This window comes from Budorcas taxicolor, chromosome 11, assembly GCF_023091745.1.
Source record: "Budorcas taxicolor isolate Tak-1 chromosome 11, Takin1.1, whole genome shotgun sequence".
NCBI classification, from domain to species: Eukaryota; Metazoa; Chordata; class Mammalia; order Artiodactyla; family Bovidae; genus Budorcas; species Budorcas taxicolor.
Window position 1 is genome coordinate 23,831,928 of NC_068920.1, and position 18,685 is coordinate 23,850,612.

Consider the following 18,685-nt stretch of genomic DNA (forward strand, 5'->3'; position numbering starts at 1 on the left):
TAGTTATCCTATGGAAAGCACTGTAGGGTTCAAAGGGGTAAAAACATAAGGGACAGATTGTGCATTTTTCTGTGGACACTGTCAGGCAGCTTTGTTCTTAGGATGAAGAAGAGATGGGAGAAAGCAGAGGACGTGTACATTTTCATAGATGTTCTACGATAGTTGGAGAAGGAAATGCCAACCCACTCCAGTACTCTTGCCTGGAAAATCCCATGGACGGAGAAGCCTGGTAGGCTACAGTTGATGGGGTCGCAAAGAGTCGGACATGACTCAGCGACTTCAACTTCACTTCTATGATAGTGATTCTCAAATGTGGTCCCCAGATTGGCAGCATCAGCAGTATATGGGAACTTGTTATAAGGCAAATGCATGGGCCCCAACCCAAAACTGAATAGAAACTCTAGGAGAGGGACCTCGTCCTCTGTTTCTTCAAAGGCTGTCTAGATAATACAGATGCATGCTGAAATTCAAGACCCACTCTTCCAAGAAAATGATGCTCAAGTGGGGGAGGAGTGTTTGATATTTGTAAAAGGAGTTTTACTATTTTAATGTAGTAATACCAGATTTTTAATATCCAGAGTGAGCTTACACTAGGTACAAAAAGAGAGGAAAAAAAGGATGAGAAAATGGACAGTGTTAACCGTCTTCCCCTTGTTCTAAGAGGTGTTCGAGCTGCGAGTCTGCCTTAGGAATACCAGGGAATGGGAGCGCTGCTGCTGCTTGATAAAGACGAACCAGGTTCACGGCTGATGTTTCTGCTCCTTCTGTGGGCCCTGTTATATACCATTTGAATCCTCCCATCTCTTAGATCCATACTCAAGAAGTCAGAGCTATTTTGTGCCTTGCAAAAGAGAGAAAAGAAGAAGATTCTCTCCTAATTCTAAACTTAGAAGTAAGCAGTTTTATTCCAAAGTGTTCCTCTTTTTAGGTTTCTTCTTATTTGTGAAGAATCACTTTAAAGGAAGAAGAGGCAGGGTGGCTCTCTGAAAAGAGCTTGGGACTTGGAGTCTGGCAGGTGTGGGTTGAGACCACAATTCCTACAGTGTTGTACAGCACACCTTCTTCAGTCAAGTCTCTCCATCTATAAATGGAGATGAGTGATTTGCAGAAGATTAAATTAGATAATGTGGACAACGTACCCACTGCATAGTATGTACGTTAATATTTGATAAAGGGATGCAGTAAGTATTCCTTTAAAAATCAGTGATTTAATGGCTTTTATTTTAGTGTCTTTACTGTTCTGAGGTTCTGAGGGGTACACTGCTTCCATTGGTCTTCACCATCCAACACAGTATAGCAAATAACATGGATTCTGTATTCTGATCATCTGCATTTGAATCCCTGATTTACCATAAGAAACAGAGCTTGGGACACTTATTCAGCCTCTTTACAACTTAGTTCTTGCCTCTGGAACTGGGGAATAACAGTAGTACCCACTTCATAGGATTTCCGTAGAAATGACTCAGCAATCAATAAATGTCAGCTCCTTTTACAGTAAATGTTGGTCACTGATAATTAATAATAATTATCATTATAATTTGCAGCACATGCTAGAGCATCATTTTACTTTAGGCAATGAAGGTAAAAATTGCACAGTCGTGTATCATTGCAAACGTTGTGCTCATCAGCCATGGATTTCATACAGATCAATTTAAGGGTTCCTCCGCACAGTGAGAATGACAAATTCACAGAGAGAGACTCATAACAGTCTTATATCACTGACTGTTCTTACTGCCAGGCATTTCTTTCTCTTATTCCTTACACTGCCTTTTAAAGAAGAATATTCTAGAATGGAGACCAGGACCTGCCCTGTTTCTCACAAGGGAAGGGAAGGCTGCCCCAGGGTCCTGGGCTGTCACCTGTTTCTCATCTACCGGGACTTTGATCCTAATAATGTATTCACTTGAGCGGTCAGATAGCTCAGCACCAACACAGCCGACTGCCCGCAGAGAGGAAGCAGGAGTTTTAAAGGGTGGCGTGGTTTGCCTCATTACTAGACAAAGGGCCAGCAGGATATTCAGGTGTACTGAGTTTTATGTACAAACTATACTATATTTTCAGAGCTTTGACCCTTAGAAGGGCATCGTTAAAATGCTTTCCTCTCCATCTAACATTCATTTCCAAAACCACTGAAGTAAAAGGGTCTATTAGTTCAGGGCCAGATTTGAAAGTGCATGAAAACTGCATTCATGAGGTTAAGAAATGGCTTAATAATTAAGTTAAAACATTTGAAAGTAGATCTAATTTCAAACAGATCAGCTAACCGTGTTAGAAGCAAATGAGGGTGTGTTCCTTCCTATTTTCCCTTCCACACCTCCCCCACCCCGCCAAGATACTGGCTCCAATTCCAAAGCAGTTTTTCCTAGTTGGTTTTTTTTTTTCCTTTTTGACTTCATATAGGATTGAATTCTTCATCACCCATATGTTAAATCGGTGTCACAGTGACAGCTGCAGCACGTTTAATATTTAGTCCATTTCTTCCGTTCTTACGGCTTCTACTTAATTTCATTTGTAGATCTGTTAGGGCATATTTGGGTTTCACAGTCTAGATATATAGCTTTTATTCTGTGCTCTTGAGCTGAATTTATTGGGGATTACAGCCTAACTCATTTGATTATGTCAGTTCAAAAGGCCTTTAGTATGTTAGCAGTGCCTTCCACTCACCAGTTTGAGTACCATCCACAGTGTGGTCAGAGCAAGCTGATGCTAAACCACTAGCTTTCATTTCACTTGTATCACTAACTGTGCAATCACTCATGATATTTCCCCTCTTGAGGCTTGTGGCCAGGGCATGGTGAGGGGAACTGCATACATCAAGGGACTGACCCTACCTCAGTGATGATAATAATAGCTGCCGTTTACTGAGCCTCTACTATGTGCTGGGTGTTGAGCCTTCTTACCTGTGTTACCTCCACTTATGATTCCAGCCTGGATTAGAGCAGCAAGAACACTCAAAGTGTCCTTTACATGGCTGTGCACAGAGGCATCCTAGGGTGGGACTGGGTCCTTTGCATCCTTTGTCCACATGTGGGGAAGCAGGTGCAAGGGGCTTGAGGCAAAGGCGGGGGCAGACTCCCAGAGCAAGGAGGGGCTCAGGGTGAGAGAAAAGGATCAGACCGCCAAGCCTGAATGACTCACACGTTCAACCCACAGGTAGTGCCTGGCCTCTTAGAATATGTCCTAGCACTTATTGAACATCCTATCCCAGCACCGGACTACATATTGGAGATAGAAATAATAAGCATGGTCTTAGCCTTTGAGATTTTAGTCTGGATGTTCTTCTGATAGCACTGCTGTTCTGTTGTGACCCTTGTTGGGAGGGATTGGAGTGAGAGAAAGGATCCTGTGGGTGTGCACTGGCTACCCAGTGTGACGTCATTGCTCTGGTGATGAAAGTTTTATAGGTGATTCTCACCAAATCTAAGGTGCCCAAGACTGCTCTTTGGTATTCTCATTTGGACTATGTTCCTTTCCTTGCAAAAGTCTTGAGCTTTTTACTCAGGCATCAGTAAGCAGTGCCGAGTATGATCACGTCTCAGTTTGTCTGGGACGGTCCTGGTTTACACCTGCTGTCCTGGTATGATTAATAACGATGCCCTTTTTTCATTCTTTGAGGGGTCCTCATTCGTATGATAAATTAAGTAGTCCTCCGATCAGTCTGTAAAGTAGGTCCAGCACTATTCCAGTCACTGCTTGGGGTCAGGAGTCTAAAGTGTGATCCTTGCCCTCAAGGAGATGGAAGTGTAGTTGGGAAAGGAAGACAGGTGCTTTTTGAACAAAATCTGTAATATATAAAGTGATAAATGAGATGACATCAGATCATAAGAAATTGGAAGACGGGAGACCTTTGTAGAGTTGAGGGATCAGCGAATATATGGATCAGGGTTCTCTAAAGACGACAGAAAACAGGTAAACAGTAAGGGGTCTAAAAAGGGATACTGAGCGGTTCACAGAATAATTAGAAGGGCTGCGGAGCAGACTCTTCGCTAAGTTTTCCAGAAATAAGGCCCAAACCACATAGAAGCTGCTAGTAAGAGATGTTGCCTCTGCCCCTCTTGCCCCAGCAAGACAGAAGCCCCGAGCTCCTGTCTACTTCCCGACAAAGCTTGCTTCACAATCCGTGTCTCAGACCTGTTGCATCTGAGTGTGGAACCAGGGCCTCAGATTTGTACCAGAAGGACAGAGAGGATGGGAAGATGGAACGTGTTTCCTGGAATCTGGATCAGTGAGGTGGAATTTCCAGTGGGGAGAACACTAGTGTGATGAGGGTGTTCACACAGTTCCCCCGCAGAGGGTGTCATGGGTCTGATGGGATTAGAACTGGACTGGAAGATAAGAAGGACTTAATCAGGCAAGTGAAGGAGAAGATTCTTCTCAATGCCAAAGGAACATAAGTCAGTGACAGAATGAGCAGGAATGAATTGGGCTTTCTTTGGGCATCTGTAAGGAGACGTGGGCAGTTGGGCGCAAGTGTATAATAATGTTCATTGTAAAAAGTGGGCCCCTGAGCTTTGAAGTGAAGTAGCAGATTATATTGGGTTTACCAGGTGGCTCAGTGGTAAAGAATCCACCTGCCAATGCAGGAGACACAGATTTGATCCCTGGTTTGGGAAGATCCTGCAGAGAAGGAAATGGCAACCCACGCCAGTATTTTTGCCTGGGAAATGCCATGGACAGAGGAGCCTGGTGGGCTACAGTCCATGGGGTCAAAAAAAGAGCCAGATAATGACTTATGACCAAACAACACCAACGGTGGCATGTTACACTGGGTTGACTAAACAGCTCATTTGGGTTTTTCATAAGATGTGACAGGAAAACCTGAATGAACTTTCTGGCCAACCCAATACAGTAAAGTGCATGTATTAGTCTATGATACTGCAGTACATATTAACCCTGAAATCTCAGGCTTAACACAGGAAAGGTTTATTTCCTGCTCTTCACTGCAACACATCTCGTACCATTTATTGGGTGATCTCGAATTAGGGCTTGTCTGCTCTACACGGGCACTCAGGGACCCAGGTCGGCTGCCTAGAAAGCCAGCTCTTCACTGCCTCGCACAGGAGGGGCGTAGGGTATTTCTATTTATGTCCATTGGCCAGAAGTATTCACATGGCCTAGAGTTTAGGAGATACACATTTCTGTATGAATAAGATATGAGGGAGTACTGGAAGTTTCTGCCATGCACGTTGGAAGGGTTTTGAGCACGAGTGTAATGGTGAAAGTTGCCTGTGTGTAAGCCAAGTTCACAGGAGCAGGGCTGCCCCGGCTGCTCCATTTGCCACCAGCTTTGGGTCATAGCACAGCTCCTGACTCAGAGCTGGTGCTCTGTACACGTTTGTTGAATGAACTTGACTCTTACTGATGCGCACGGTGGTAGGGAGGCTTTCTTGGCCAGAGGCAGGGAGGTTGACAGTGCAGGATAGGCTGATAATCCTCAGTTCCTTCAGCTCAGGACATTAGTATATTCTTCAAAGGCTAAAAAAAACATCACAGTCAAGCCACCCAACCTGCTCTTTGAAGTCATTTGACATCTTGATAAGCAGATTGCAAAAGCCTCTTTTAAATTGATAATAATCTTGCAAGTTTAAATTCTTTTCACGGAAACTATAATGATGAGTACCTTAGAACCAGGCATGCTTCTAACCATCAATTTTCAGCCTATGTCTCCTGTTGTGTTCAGAGTACTCACTTTGAGTTGTGCCTATGAATACTTTCTGTTTTGTAGCATAGTTTGCCACATTTTAAATTTAAAGGGCTCCAGAGAAAGAAATTCTCTCCTGTCCCTCAACCTCCCTGATGCCATTGTATAAAATTACTGAGAAACATAAATGTACAAGCCATGTGTCAAGTCAACAGTTATCTGGTAGGAAGTCAACCTGTAAAAGTAAGATCTGGTAACTTTCAAATTTGCCACCACTTGAGAAAGACGTCCAAAAGACAAAAAAATAAAAGCCAAAAAACACTGGAGATGTACATAATCGAGGTCAGCATTTTCCTTCTGGAGGCCCCTGGCTCCTGGGGATTCTTTCTTGCAGTTATCCACACTGAAAGACTAGTATATCCCTCAAGCACATAAACTTTGTGATCTTTCTACATAGATTTGGGATTTTGGTTCTGTCCCTGATAACTGTGTGATCATTGGCTGGTTACTTGCCATCTCAAGGTGTGTTTCCTCTTCTATAAATTGAGGGTAATAGAGTCTATTCAATAGAGTAATTCTGGCAATGAAAGGAGATGATGCATGGGAGGCACCCAGTGGTACTGGCATGGAAGAAGTGATCCGTGACTGCGTGGTACAAAATTGGTGGCATGCTGATGATCACTGAAGATTTATTTGGGCCTGGTTAACTGAGATGTTAATATCACATCCATGGTGAGAAGAAGAGGTGGTCATTGGTCTTTTCAGTAATGTTTCTAACCGCAACAGTGTTTTTTAAAGTATAGTTACCTAAAATAAATACTTTGTGATTGTGTTTCTAAGTTTCCCCTTTTCATTGACTTTGAGTGATGTTTCTTTTCTGCCCTCCTTCAGATGATGTCAGTTCCTCTGAACTGTCAAAAAGCATCCATGGTGTAGGATAGTGTTACTTGCTACAGGCTTTAAAAAAAAAAAAAATTCTTGTAGGAGGTGGTTTTCCATGCTCTGTACTGTATAATCTGATAATAAACACAAACAATCTGCCTAATTGGTCTCCCTGTTTTTACCCTCTATAAAAGTCAGATCACGTCTCTCCTGTGCTCAAAATCATCTAGGAGTCCATGACCTAACATATATACTCAACAAAATTAAAAGCAGGCATTCAAATAGATACTTGTTCTATTTGTATTGTATACCAGTGTTCATAGCAACATTATTCACTATAGTCAAAAGCTGAAAACAATCCAAGTGTCCATCAACAAATAAATGGATTAAACAATGTGTTTGATATGTTGATCTATACATGCAATGGAATTTTGTTCAGCCATAAAAAGAAATGAAGTTCTGATATTTGCTACCACAAGGATGAACCTTGAAAACATTATGCTAAGTGACCTGTCAGTTCAGTTCAGTCGCTCAGTCGTGTCCGACTCTGCGACCCCATGAATCACAGCACGCCAGGCCTCCCTGTCCATCACCAACTCCCGGAGTTCACTCAGACTCACGTCCATGGAGTCCATGATGCCATCCAGCCATCTCATCCTTGGTCGTCCCCTTCTCCTCCTGCCCCCAATCCCTCCCAGCATCAGAGTCTTTTCCAGTGAGTCAACTCTTCGCATGAGGTGGCCAAAGTACTGGAGTTTCAGCTTTAGCATCAGTCCTTCCAAAGAAATCCCAGGGTTGATCTCCTTCAGAATGGATTGGTTGGATCTCATTGCAGTCCAAGGGACTCTCAAGAGTCTTCTCCAACACCACAGTTCAAAAGCATCAATTCTTTGGCGCTCAGCCTTCTTCACAGTCCAACTCTCATATCCATACATGACCACTGGAAAAACCATAGCCTTGACTAGACGGACCTTAGTCGGCAAAGTAATGTCTCTGCTTTTGAATATTCTGTCTAGGTTGTCATAACTTTTCTTCCAAGGAGTAAGCATCTTTTAATTTCATAGCTGCCATCACCATCTGCAGTGATTTTGGAGCCCCCCCCAAAAAAAGTCTGACACTGTTTCCACTGTTTCCCCATCTATTTCCCATGAAGTGATGGGACTGGATGCCATGATCTTCGTTTTCTGAATGTTGAGCTTTAAGCCAACTTTTTCACTCTCCTCTTCACTTTCATCAGGCTTTTTAGTTCCTCTTCACTTTCTGCCATGGGCACACAAAAAAACAGATATTACAGGATTCCACTTATATACAAGATCTAGAATAAGCAGAGCCTCTTTCTGTAGAGCCAGAAAGTAGATTGGAGTTTGTCAGAGGTTGTGGGTACAAGAGTTGTTTCTTAATGGTTGTAGGGTTTCTGTTTGGAGCGATGAAAAAGTTTTAGAAAGAGACAGTGGGGATGGTTGTACAACATGACAATCATAATTGCCACTGATCTGTATACTTAAAAATGATTCAAATGGTAATTTTTATGTTATATGTGTCTCATCACAGGAAAAAAAAATTTTTTTTTAAAGTCTAGGGTTTCCCATGACACTCAGCATGGAAGCCAAAGGCCCTGTAGTGACCTCCAAGGCCTAGTGCCGTGCCCACTCTGCTGGTCTCTCTACCGTATCATCAACCTCTTCCCCGTCGAACCCGCTGAGCCAGCCACCAGCTCATGCTGCTCCTTGGATGTGAACACACCGGGTTTGCTCCCTGCAGAGGGCCTTCCCGCTTGCTTGTCCCTCTGCATGGAGCATGCTTCTCTTAGATGCCATGTGACATGTCTGTCATCTCCTCCATTCAGGTCTCTGCTGAAATACCACCTTATTCCTGAGGCTTCCTGAGGAGCCCTCTGTAAACTAGTTAACTCCACGTTCGGTCAGACCTAGTACCCGCTGTCCTGCTGGTACATCTTACCATCAGACATAGCAAATATTTATGTGTTAGCAGTCCCATCCATGAGGGCTGAGCTGTTCTGCTTTGCTGACTCCTCTGGCCTTAATGTCTGAAATAGTGCCTGCTCACTCGGTGTCTCATGAACGAATGAATGAGTGAATATATTTGTGCTGTTGGGGTATCCCTTACCTCATTGATTCTAAAACAATATATCCAGTGGCACTGAGGATAATACTTAGGATGACAGGGTTGATTGTGACAGCAGGTAACATCACCCATTTTTTTCTTGTTGTTGTTCTTATTGTTTAAAACCCAAATATCTGCCAAAACACTGTCACAGTGACCTATTTGGACAAAATCCCTAAGAGTAATTATTTTGAGTTGAATTGATTAAAGATTAACTTTAAAGCACTCAGTTGTTACAGTCATCTACATCCCAGTTCAGTTTCCTGCACGTGAGGAGGAGGATGGTTTCGGTTGTGGTTTAAGAGATTATCGAAAGGACTTAATTAACTGTCAATGAAGCATTTTGACCCAATTCATCCCTTCTTTTTCTTTAACTTTACCACACCTGTGGAGCAGCTTGCTTATTTCCAGCCAATAATTTGGAATAGATGAGTTCTGATTTCTGCTACTGTCATGAACATTGTAATCCCAGGCTTTATAGTTCTAAGCAAGCCTCTTGGAGTGTGTATGGATGTGGGTGTCTGTGTGGGTGTGTGTACACATCTGTGGCTGATATTTAGTAAGCAGAAGAGAGAACTGTACTATTAACTTTGCTTCTGACTCTCTACCCTACCCTGCTCCTTACTTTGGTAAGTGTAAGAAGTTGAAAGTAAGGAAAGTGTAGGTTTATTTGAATGGACATTTGGTGCTAAGATTAAGAAGGTCAAAGAAGATGAAAGCATTCAGATAGAAGCCCACGGTGGAGGGTTGAGAAGGCAGCAAGACTGAGCAGTCACCTTCGTTCATCGCTTCTTCCCGGGACTCTCTTCAGCAGTGACATTAGGGATGCTTGAGTGAAGGTCTGCCTCCCTAGGTTTATATTTTAGGGATAAAATGTAGTTACGATAGAGGTAGTTTTCTGCTCTGAAGATAATTTTGTATTCTAAGCCAACTCTTCAAAATTAGGAGATCTTGAGTTTCTTTTCCAATAGTGTATTGCACTGCATAATGTATATTTTAAGACTGTTTCCTTGCATTGATCACATATTTGGTTTTGATAGATTTTCTGTGTAGGCCATATGTTCAGGCTCAGTTAAAAAAAGATTCTGAACTCTAATTTATCTTGAGTTATAAGATATCAAATGATTTTTCCTTCCTCCCTGTTAGCTTCCACTTCAAGCTGTAACAGTGCCTCTGGGCCATGAGAAAATTTACACATAAGAAATATTTTGAATTTGTTAAAAGAAGTTCAGAGCTTAAGAGTTGTTTTCAGATCTCTTGAGTAGGATGAAATACTATCTTACAGGAAATTAGGTGATGGGCAGATGCCGAGCTTTTGTTTTTGATATGATTATGTATCTTTCTTTTACTTGGCGCAGCTCAAGTCAGAAGGTTGGGCACCTAACAAGGGGGGGTCACCGCGACCACACAGGGGCACATCAGATCTGTTTCTTTGGTGGATGTCAAGCCAGAATTATTCAGGATAGAATCTGAAATGCATTTGATCCTATGGTAGATAGTTTAATAATTTATGTTTGGCCTTATTAGTAAAGCCATGTGTTTACTCGATCACCAAAATAAGATGAAAAAAACTAAGATCATGGTGAGTTTTTTAAGTGTGTATGTGGTCCAGTTGAAAACCTTTTCTTTGCAGTTTTAATGATCTGATAGCAAGTACACATTTGAGGGGAGGGGGAGGGGAAATGACACATGAATAATGGCTGATTTGGAATTGCTCATGCCCTGCGTGGCACCCAAAGGCTGAGGGTGCTGTGCTGTCATCTTGTAATTGCAACAGAGGTTTTCCAATGCCAGTTTTCTCCCAGAATAAATGAACAGGTGTAATAGATTCCAAGTTTCATTTGTTGATCCTCTTACATGATGATGTGCCTGTAACACTAATGGACTGTATATGTAGCATTCTTTCCGGAGACTGCAAGAGCTAGAAAATGCTACCATGTTTGGTTTGGAGATAATGAACACTCTTAGTGACGTGGTATTAATATGCTCCCAATTAGAGAAATGTCCCGAAGAATAGTGGAGAAAGGTTGACTTGGCCTCTGTAACCCCCTGTCTGTCCTGGCATCAGATAATGACACGAACGCAGGGACAAGGTTGTCTGTTCATCCAGGAAGGGGAGCTGGCACATGGAATGCCATCGCTGGGCCCTGGCAGCACCTGCAGGTGGCAGGGGCTGAAGAATTCACTTAGAAGCTGCACTGCAAGATGGGGAGACAGGTGGCAGCTCTCTTACAGGGATGTCTTTTATTTGAGCAGAACCAGACCAACTGTTCCTCATTAAAACACATTTTGCAACATGTTCTAATGTGAGCAGATTAGGGATGTGTGCGTGTCGCCCATGCAGAGAAAACCCAATGACATACCATCCACCGGTCACATTTACTGAGTCTCAGCGTGGCTCAGAGCCGCAAGACAGGTCGTGTGAAATCACCTGACCTGAGGCTGGTTTTCCTGGAAGGGCATTCTATAGGGAAACACAGAACAACACCATTACCTCCCTGTGAAGTGGACAAAGTCAGTTTGGTAGGAATCTTGATACTGGCAGTTGTTTTAATAGTTAAGCAGTGCCTTGATTTTCCTCATTTGTTCGCATTGCATTATAAGTATATCTCTGATGTGTAACTACCCAAGCTAGACTTAATATGACTAAAGCCATACCTTTCCCTTCCTTCCCCCCTTACACCTACTCTATAAATTGGACAAGTACTTCAGGTTGGGAGAAACTCATGTTAACTTCTTCACTGAGTGGTTGGGAGAATTAAAGGAGAGATGGCATGGGGAATAAAAACATGTGCTGGACACTTGGGGAACGTTCCAGAAACACTGAGCCTTCTCCTTCGTGTTGATGCACAGAGCTTACCTTCCGCCTGTCTTGCCGGATCCTTATGCCTCTGGCTCTGCAGCCGTGTCTCTCTTTATAAATGTTTTTGGTGAAAAGGAGAAGGAAGTTGGAGCTGGCTGTGACTTAGTTCCTTCCTTTTTGGTTTCCTTGAAAATAGCACCACAGCAATGTGAGATATTGGAGGAAAGTGGTATCTGCTTCCTGAGGTTTCTGAACATCAAAATTGGTTCGGTTTCTAGGATTTTTTTTTTTTTTTTAGTGTATATTCATGGTTCTATTCTAATAGATTTATTGCTTTAATAGGATTTGATAAGCTACACCTTTGAAAATTTGTAGAATATGTTTAAGAATTTGGATGTAAGTATGTTTAGAACTTAATCAATGAAAGTGAGATTTACAAGGAGGAAAGATCATGTTAATTAAAGTTAGCACTTTCTCAATATGTCCTTAATCTACTATGACTAGATAAATACATGAATCTTTTTGACTGAGCAAAGGTCATATCCTGCTTTGTTTCTGTTTTGTAAAGGCACTTCTAAATGGAATTTGACTTCTTAAGAATGATAAATCTGACTGTTGATGTTTGGTTATAGTAAATAATAAAATTTCTTGTATTTGTTGTATTATAGCTTGAGAGATAAAAGTGTGTCTTGAATTTCAAAAGTTAATAACTCTGCAAATGTTTAAGAGGTTTATGGAAGGTTCAAGCCTGCTGTTTACAGAACTATTGACTATGCCAAGTTTTTCTCCTCTAAAGTCAGTTATGTGCATTATTCTATGCAATGTGAATGTTTAAACTTTAGCTTGCTACTGGTTATTTATCATCACTTCACCTATAAGCACTTTGTTCCATTACAGCCTGGAAATACTATATACATTATTTTCTAACCGTGAATGCTGCTCTGACTGTGGAAACTGCAGTAGTTGTACATTTGCATGTTAGAGGAACTTGGACTCTGAGAAAGTCCTTGTATTTCCTTTATTTCCAAATTACTTTTCCTTCAGTATCCCAGTGGTAGTTGACAATTGAAATGTACAAACCTGCAGTTGTAGTTGGCTACCAATTACTCTGTCATCTGAGAAACTTCTTTTCAATCATATTTAAAAACACATCATCAGACTCTTTTAATCAAGATCGTGAATTAGTACAGAGTGAAGACCTGGAGGCTCAGATGGTGAAGAATCCACCTGCAATGCGGGAGACCTGGGTTCGATCCCTGGGTCAGGAAGATCCCCTGGAGAAGGGAATGGCAACCCACTCCAGTATTCTTGCCTGGAGAATCCCATGGACAGAGAAGCGTGACGGGCTACAGTCCATGGGGTCACCAAGAGTCAGATACGACTGAGCAGAGATAATAACCGAAGCACAGCGTGGTAAAGACAGGCTGCATTTTCTCTCTGCTGCCCTGTTGTCAGCCTCACATTGCTCTCAGGGAGAGTGGCCGGTCAGGGGGCTTCTTGTGGCTGTGGAGGGATGCCGCTGCACTTCCATACGCTCCTGTGATGCAGCCTGTCCCTCCAGGACAGGAGAGTGCTGGCACCAGATGGGTCAGTTATGTTCAAATGTGTTCAGTGTTTGCGTGCGAGAGGAAAAAAAAATCAGTGCCTGAGGAAGAATGACTAAGGCAAACCCAGCCCCAGATAATCTACAATGCTAGTTTAATAGGTACCATTTATATTTTGAGCAAAATTTTATGGCAAATGAGTTGGAAGGAGCAGAGGAAAAATTTTTATGAAACTCTTGTTAACAGTCAAAGGGATTTTTTTTTCAGACTCAGAGCACAAGTACTTTACCTATTCTTGTAGCTTTGTGAAGCGGAAGGTGTTACGAAGTGAAAGTCGCTCAGTCATGTCCGACTCTTTGTGACCCCATGGACTATACAGTCCATGGAATTCTCCAGGGCCCAGAAAACTGGAGTGGGTAGCCATTCCCTTCTCCAGTGGATCTTCATAAAATCAACCAAACAGGTGGCTCAGTGGTAAAGAATCTGGCTGCCAACACGGGAGATATAAGAGACGTGGAGAAGAAGATGGCAACCCAGTCCAGTATTCTTTCCTGGAGAATCCCATGGACAGAGGAGCCTGGTGGGCTACAGTCCATGGGGTCACAAAGAGTTGGACACAACCGAGTGACTAAGCATACACAAATGATTAAAGCTTGGAGACTCACCTAGTCCTGCCCCCGGGCAGCCTGACCCCTGGTCCAACACCAGTGATCACCTAGTGGCAGCTTCTGGAATTGCAGGCACAGAACCAAGGTCCAGCCTTCAGAGCTGAGGGTTGGGGTAGATCTTCTTCCCTGAAGCTAGTAGAGCTTAAGACTCAGGAACTCACACTTTGAGGGGGCCATTCCAAGGGCCTGTACCTAATTTTGAATTGATTTTTTTTTTTTTTTTTGAGAGAAAGCATCAGGCCCCACAGTATCTGAATCTGTGAACTTCCTGAAGTTATCTGCCAGGTTTGAGCCAGGCTGTGTATATATGTGCACAGACACCTCCACATCAGTCAGTAGTCCTCACTGACATCTCAAAGCCATCTGTGACTTAAAAAGATCAAAGGACACAGGCCTAGGAGAAATTAATCAGCCTCTTAGTTCTGGTCTTATAAAGCTAAGCTTAGAAAGTGCTGGTTTAATTGCTAGAGGCAGCAACTCATGACATGTACAGTTGTGCCCATTGATCACCAGAGACATGGCTGAGCCCATTTTTGACCAGCTAGATCTCATCTGCAATACATCCTCATGCCCATCCATCCATCCATTCATTCCTGAACACTTGCTTGCGTACCTGCTCTGTGTTTGCAGCTGTGGAAGTTCCAAGAGCCCAGAGATGAACTAGGCGACCTCCCTGCTTTTGAGGAGCGTGCAGAGCTGCTGTCATTTCAGCTGTAGAAGTACACGTTCTTTCCCAAGGCTGCCATTATCCATGAGTGCTGTCCTTGAGACCTTGGGGCTATTTTAAAGAAATCCAAATGAAAGCTTGTCGTCATATTCCCCACTCCAAAATACCATGCAGAATACCCATCTTACAAGAGAGAGATTCCCAGGGCGCGTCGAGGTGCAGGTGTCTCTGCTGTGGGGACAGTATCTCCATCTGACCAGCTGTGAGCTTCCTTGTCTGGGCCCCCGGCACAGGGACAGCAAGGGATCAGCCCAGGTCCCCAAGGAGCCTGGAAGGAAATGATGGCGTGACTGCCATTGGACCTGAGAGATGTATCCTTGTGATCCAAAGCTGTATTAACTTTGCAATTAGTCTCCTGCGGTCAAAGCAAGAAAATTCTTCCATATCTTTCACATGTAAGTCTTTGCTGGTGGAAATTGGGTTGTGAAAGTTCTTCTCATTTTCCCCTTCCTAATCTTTGTCCCTCCATTACCCACTCACCTGAACTCAAGTATTGTTGATTCTACGTCAGAAGTCTGCCGTTCCCTCCTTTCCATGCCTCCAGCATGGAGGTCCTTTTCCCCTCCACCCCATCTCTCGCCACACCTTGCCCCAGATTCCCTCCCCGCATTCTCTCCCCTCCCCGCATTCTCTCCCTTCCCCTAACTCCACCCTACTTTCCTGCCAGAGTCACCTCTGTAAAGCACACTTCCAGCACTTCTGCTGTGCACAGCGGGGCTGCCATTCTCCGCAGAGGCCGAGGCTGTCACTAGCGGATTGTTTGAAAGCGTGGAAAGAAAGAATAAGCGAAGGGAAGTGGCTGTTCAGGGACCTTTGGTGCTTCTGTGGATCTCCTGTCCTTCCGCAGTCCTGCCCCTGGGTCGCCCCCTCCTCCCCACCCGTGCTTCATTCCTTCCACCTGGTATTCTCCTTCCCCCAGCCCCACCTCCGTTTCTCAGAATGTTATCCAGGTTTCAACAGAGGAGGCACTGATTCTAAGGCCTGTGCATCAGGTGGAAATCTTATATCATGGAATCAGAACTACACTTTGAAACCCTAGAACCCCCCTGAGAGTGGCCAAGGGCCTCCGTCCTCCCCACACCTGCAGAGATGCCTGAGGGAACAGACGCCACCTCAGAATTCTCACTGTAACATCTCCTGGCTCCTCGTGTTACTGCCGAGCTGGGTTTCCCAGTCTTTCCATGTCTGGTACCCAGAGGGTCACCCAGAGGGCTATGTGGCACCCAGGGTCAATGGAAGGGCTGCATGGGGTGGATCCCTCTGGCCACCCAGAGCCCTTCAGGTGCCCCCTCATGGTCAGGAGCAGCCCTCCTACAGCCAGTATGTTTGCTGAATAAAATTATTTCCTGTGGCTTTTCCTTTGTCGTTATTCTTTTCCTGAGTAGATACAATCATATCCCTGAAAGTTAAGTTCCTTTGTGATGCATCTCCATATCGGTTCTGCCCTTCAGGGAATTCTGCCCTGATTCTCCATAAACATTCTTTATCTCTCCCATATAGTTTGAGTATAACCTGGAAATGTATGAACTTGGTCTGACCCTTAAAGGAAAGGAACTGTCGCTTATACCTGACTTAGCCCACCTGACCTGTGGTGGGTGTTTGAATGTGTCTGTGATGAAGGAGTAAGTGAAGCTGCTTACATCAAGCTAGAACGCTTCTGCAGTGCAAAGGAGGCCATCAACAAAAGGAAAAGGCAGCCAACCGAATGGGAGAAAATATTTGCAAACTGTGTATTTGATATCTGATGAGGGGGTTGATACCTCAAACATATAAAGAACTCATGTAGCTCAATACGAAAAAAGAAAAGTGATTTTTTAAATGAGCAAAGAATCTGAATACTGTAGACAATTTACCAGACATACAGATGGCCAACAGGTGCGTGAAAAGATGCTCATCAGCACTAATCATCAGGGAAATGCAAATTAAAACCACAATGAGATATCACCTCATACCTGTTAGAATGGCTATTATCAGAAGAGATTAGAACTAACAAATGCTGGTGAGCATATGGAGAAAGAGGAACCCTCGTGCACTGTTGGTGGAAATGTAAATTGGTGCAGCCACTCTGGAAAGCAGTATGGAGTTTCCTCAACAAATAAAAATAGGACTATGGTTTAATCCAGCAATTCTACTTTGGAGTGTTAGACCAAAGGAAACAAATACACTAACTCAGAAAGATACCTGCATTCCCATGTTCATTGCAGTGTTTTTCACAGTAGCCACGACATGGGCATGGAAGCAACCAGAATGTCCATCAATGGATGAATGGACAAGGAAGATGTGGCGTATGTATGCAATGAAATATTACTCAGGCATAAAAAAGAGGGAAGTCTTGGCATTCACAACAGCATGAATGAACCTTGAGGGCGTTATACTAAGTGAAATGCACCAGAGAAAGACATGAAATCTCAAATAACAAAACTGATTGTATAGATGAACCCGTCGGTGGTTGTCAGGGGCATGGCAGGTGGATGACATGGGTGAAGAGAGTCAAAAGATACAAACTTACAGTTAGAAATACATCACGGGGATGTAAGGTACAGCATGGTGACTATAGTTAACAATTCTGCATTGTATATTTGGAAGTTTTAGAGAATAGATCTTTAAAAGCAATATTTACTAGGGAAGAATGTTGTAACTGTGCTGTAACGAGACCTACTGTGATGCTCATTTCAGTGTATACAAATATTACAATGTTATATGTCAGTTATATCTCAATAGAAAAATTAGTTCCTTCTAGGAATCTTTTGCTGAACTGATATAATATCAGTGCTTTGCTCTTTTTCTTTGTCCTTAAAACCTTTTGCTTTCCTCTATGTTTCTCTCTCCATAGGAATTCAGAAACAGGCTTGGGAATCACCTGAACACAGTATCCCACACCTCAGCTGCAAATCAACGAGTGTCGGCCAGTTCCCGAATGGTGCTACGATTGCAAAGGCTACACCGGGACTTTGCGCTGAAGATGTCTGTGGGCCTGGCTGTGTTTGCTATTCTTTTTGCGCTTTTGGTCAAGGTCTATAATTAAAACACAACCAGCCGAAGCATCTGTGAAGAAGAATAAATTTCTAATTCAAATCTTCAAAGAAAAGGAGAGCAACCACATCAGTTCTCTAAGGGCAATGATTTATACTGGCCTCACTAACGGCTCTTCAGCCACACTCTTTAATGAGGCTTCCCTGTCTCACATTGAGTTGGACCCATTGGTTATTTGACCTAAAATCTAATAACGGCTGCCATAGCATATCTTTTCAATTAAGCGCCCTTGGGTTTATTTTTAGCAAAAAAAAAAAAAATGCAAGTGGTTGCATTTCCTTTAAATCACCAGTCTTCAAGTCAGAACCTGTTTGTATGGTGGGTCTGGTTACCTCTTCCTCATGCAGAAGAATTTTCCATTTTCAATAAACATTTTAAAATCTTATCTTTCTCTTTATGCATTGTTTGGGGCCCCAACATTACAAAGCTTTTATTTTCCACAGCAGATGTGTTATGGAAAAGTTTATATGGAAACCTGTGTTTGGAACTTCAATCCTTTCGGAATGCATAGGAAGAGCCTGCCAATTAAGGGATCGTGGCAACATTTTGAAAAATCTGAGGAATCACCCCCTTCTTTAATAACCCACAAACTTTCAAAAACTGGATTTGTCTAAAACAAGCTCTGCCCCTTTCCTGGCTTTTTTTTTGAGGGGGGGAATCTATTTACATCAACTGTTTATTTCTACCTGATGTCATTGGTGTTCACTAAATGAAGTGATTTCTGTTACAATAAAAGCAGTTGGTGTAATGAACAAGTCTCACGACTATCAGAATTTAAATAATTTATTTGGACTGTACAGTCACAGGAACATCAGGCACCTTGTGGTTACAGGAGAGTTTCATTTTAAATCCCCACCCTCTTCAGCTTGTGGTTTTATCCCAAAATATTTCAACCTCTTTTGTGTCTTTAAGAAATCTAAGTTCAAATTATGTCATCAGTCATTGAATTTAAAAAAAAAAAAAAATCAAAGACTTCAGTGCATACCTCCCAAACCTGGTATGTGGTTCTAAGAGATCACGTTTAAAATGCAAGGATCTGCTCTTGACCCTCTGGAAGCCCTGCAGTGACTCAGCCACTTAGGATCTTCCTGATCCATCAGCAGGAAGAGGGAGAAGAGTTAGCAGAGTATGGGAGGGAGCCTGCTGGGTGCTTCCTTTTTGAGATACATGCAATCATTTCTTTATTAATAAGCAGTGGGTTCCAGCATAGTACTGATTTAACGAAAACCTTACAGACGTGGAAACCCACCGAAAGCCTAGAGT

At 43.0% G+C, this 18,685-nt stretch overlaps 1 protein-coding gene across 3 annotated transcripts in view; it reads left to right on the forward strand.

Annotated features, from left to right (window-relative positions):
• Window positions 1–18,040, forward strand: part of CDKAL1 (CDK5 regulatory subunit associated protein 1 like 1) — a 608,612-nt gene extending 590,572 nt beyond the window's left edge. For all 3 annotated transcript variants that reach the window (XM_052648580.1, XM_052648579.1, XM_052648581.1), the window contains one exon: window positions 17,223–18,040. In XM_052648580.1, coding sequence (XP_052504540.1) covers window positions 17,223–17,414 — 192 coding nt within the window. In that variant the 3' untranslated portion in view covers window positions 17,415–18,040. The remainder of the gene's footprint in view (window positions 1–17,222) is intronic.
• The last annotated feature ends 645 nt before the right edge of the window (window positions 18,041–18,685 follow it).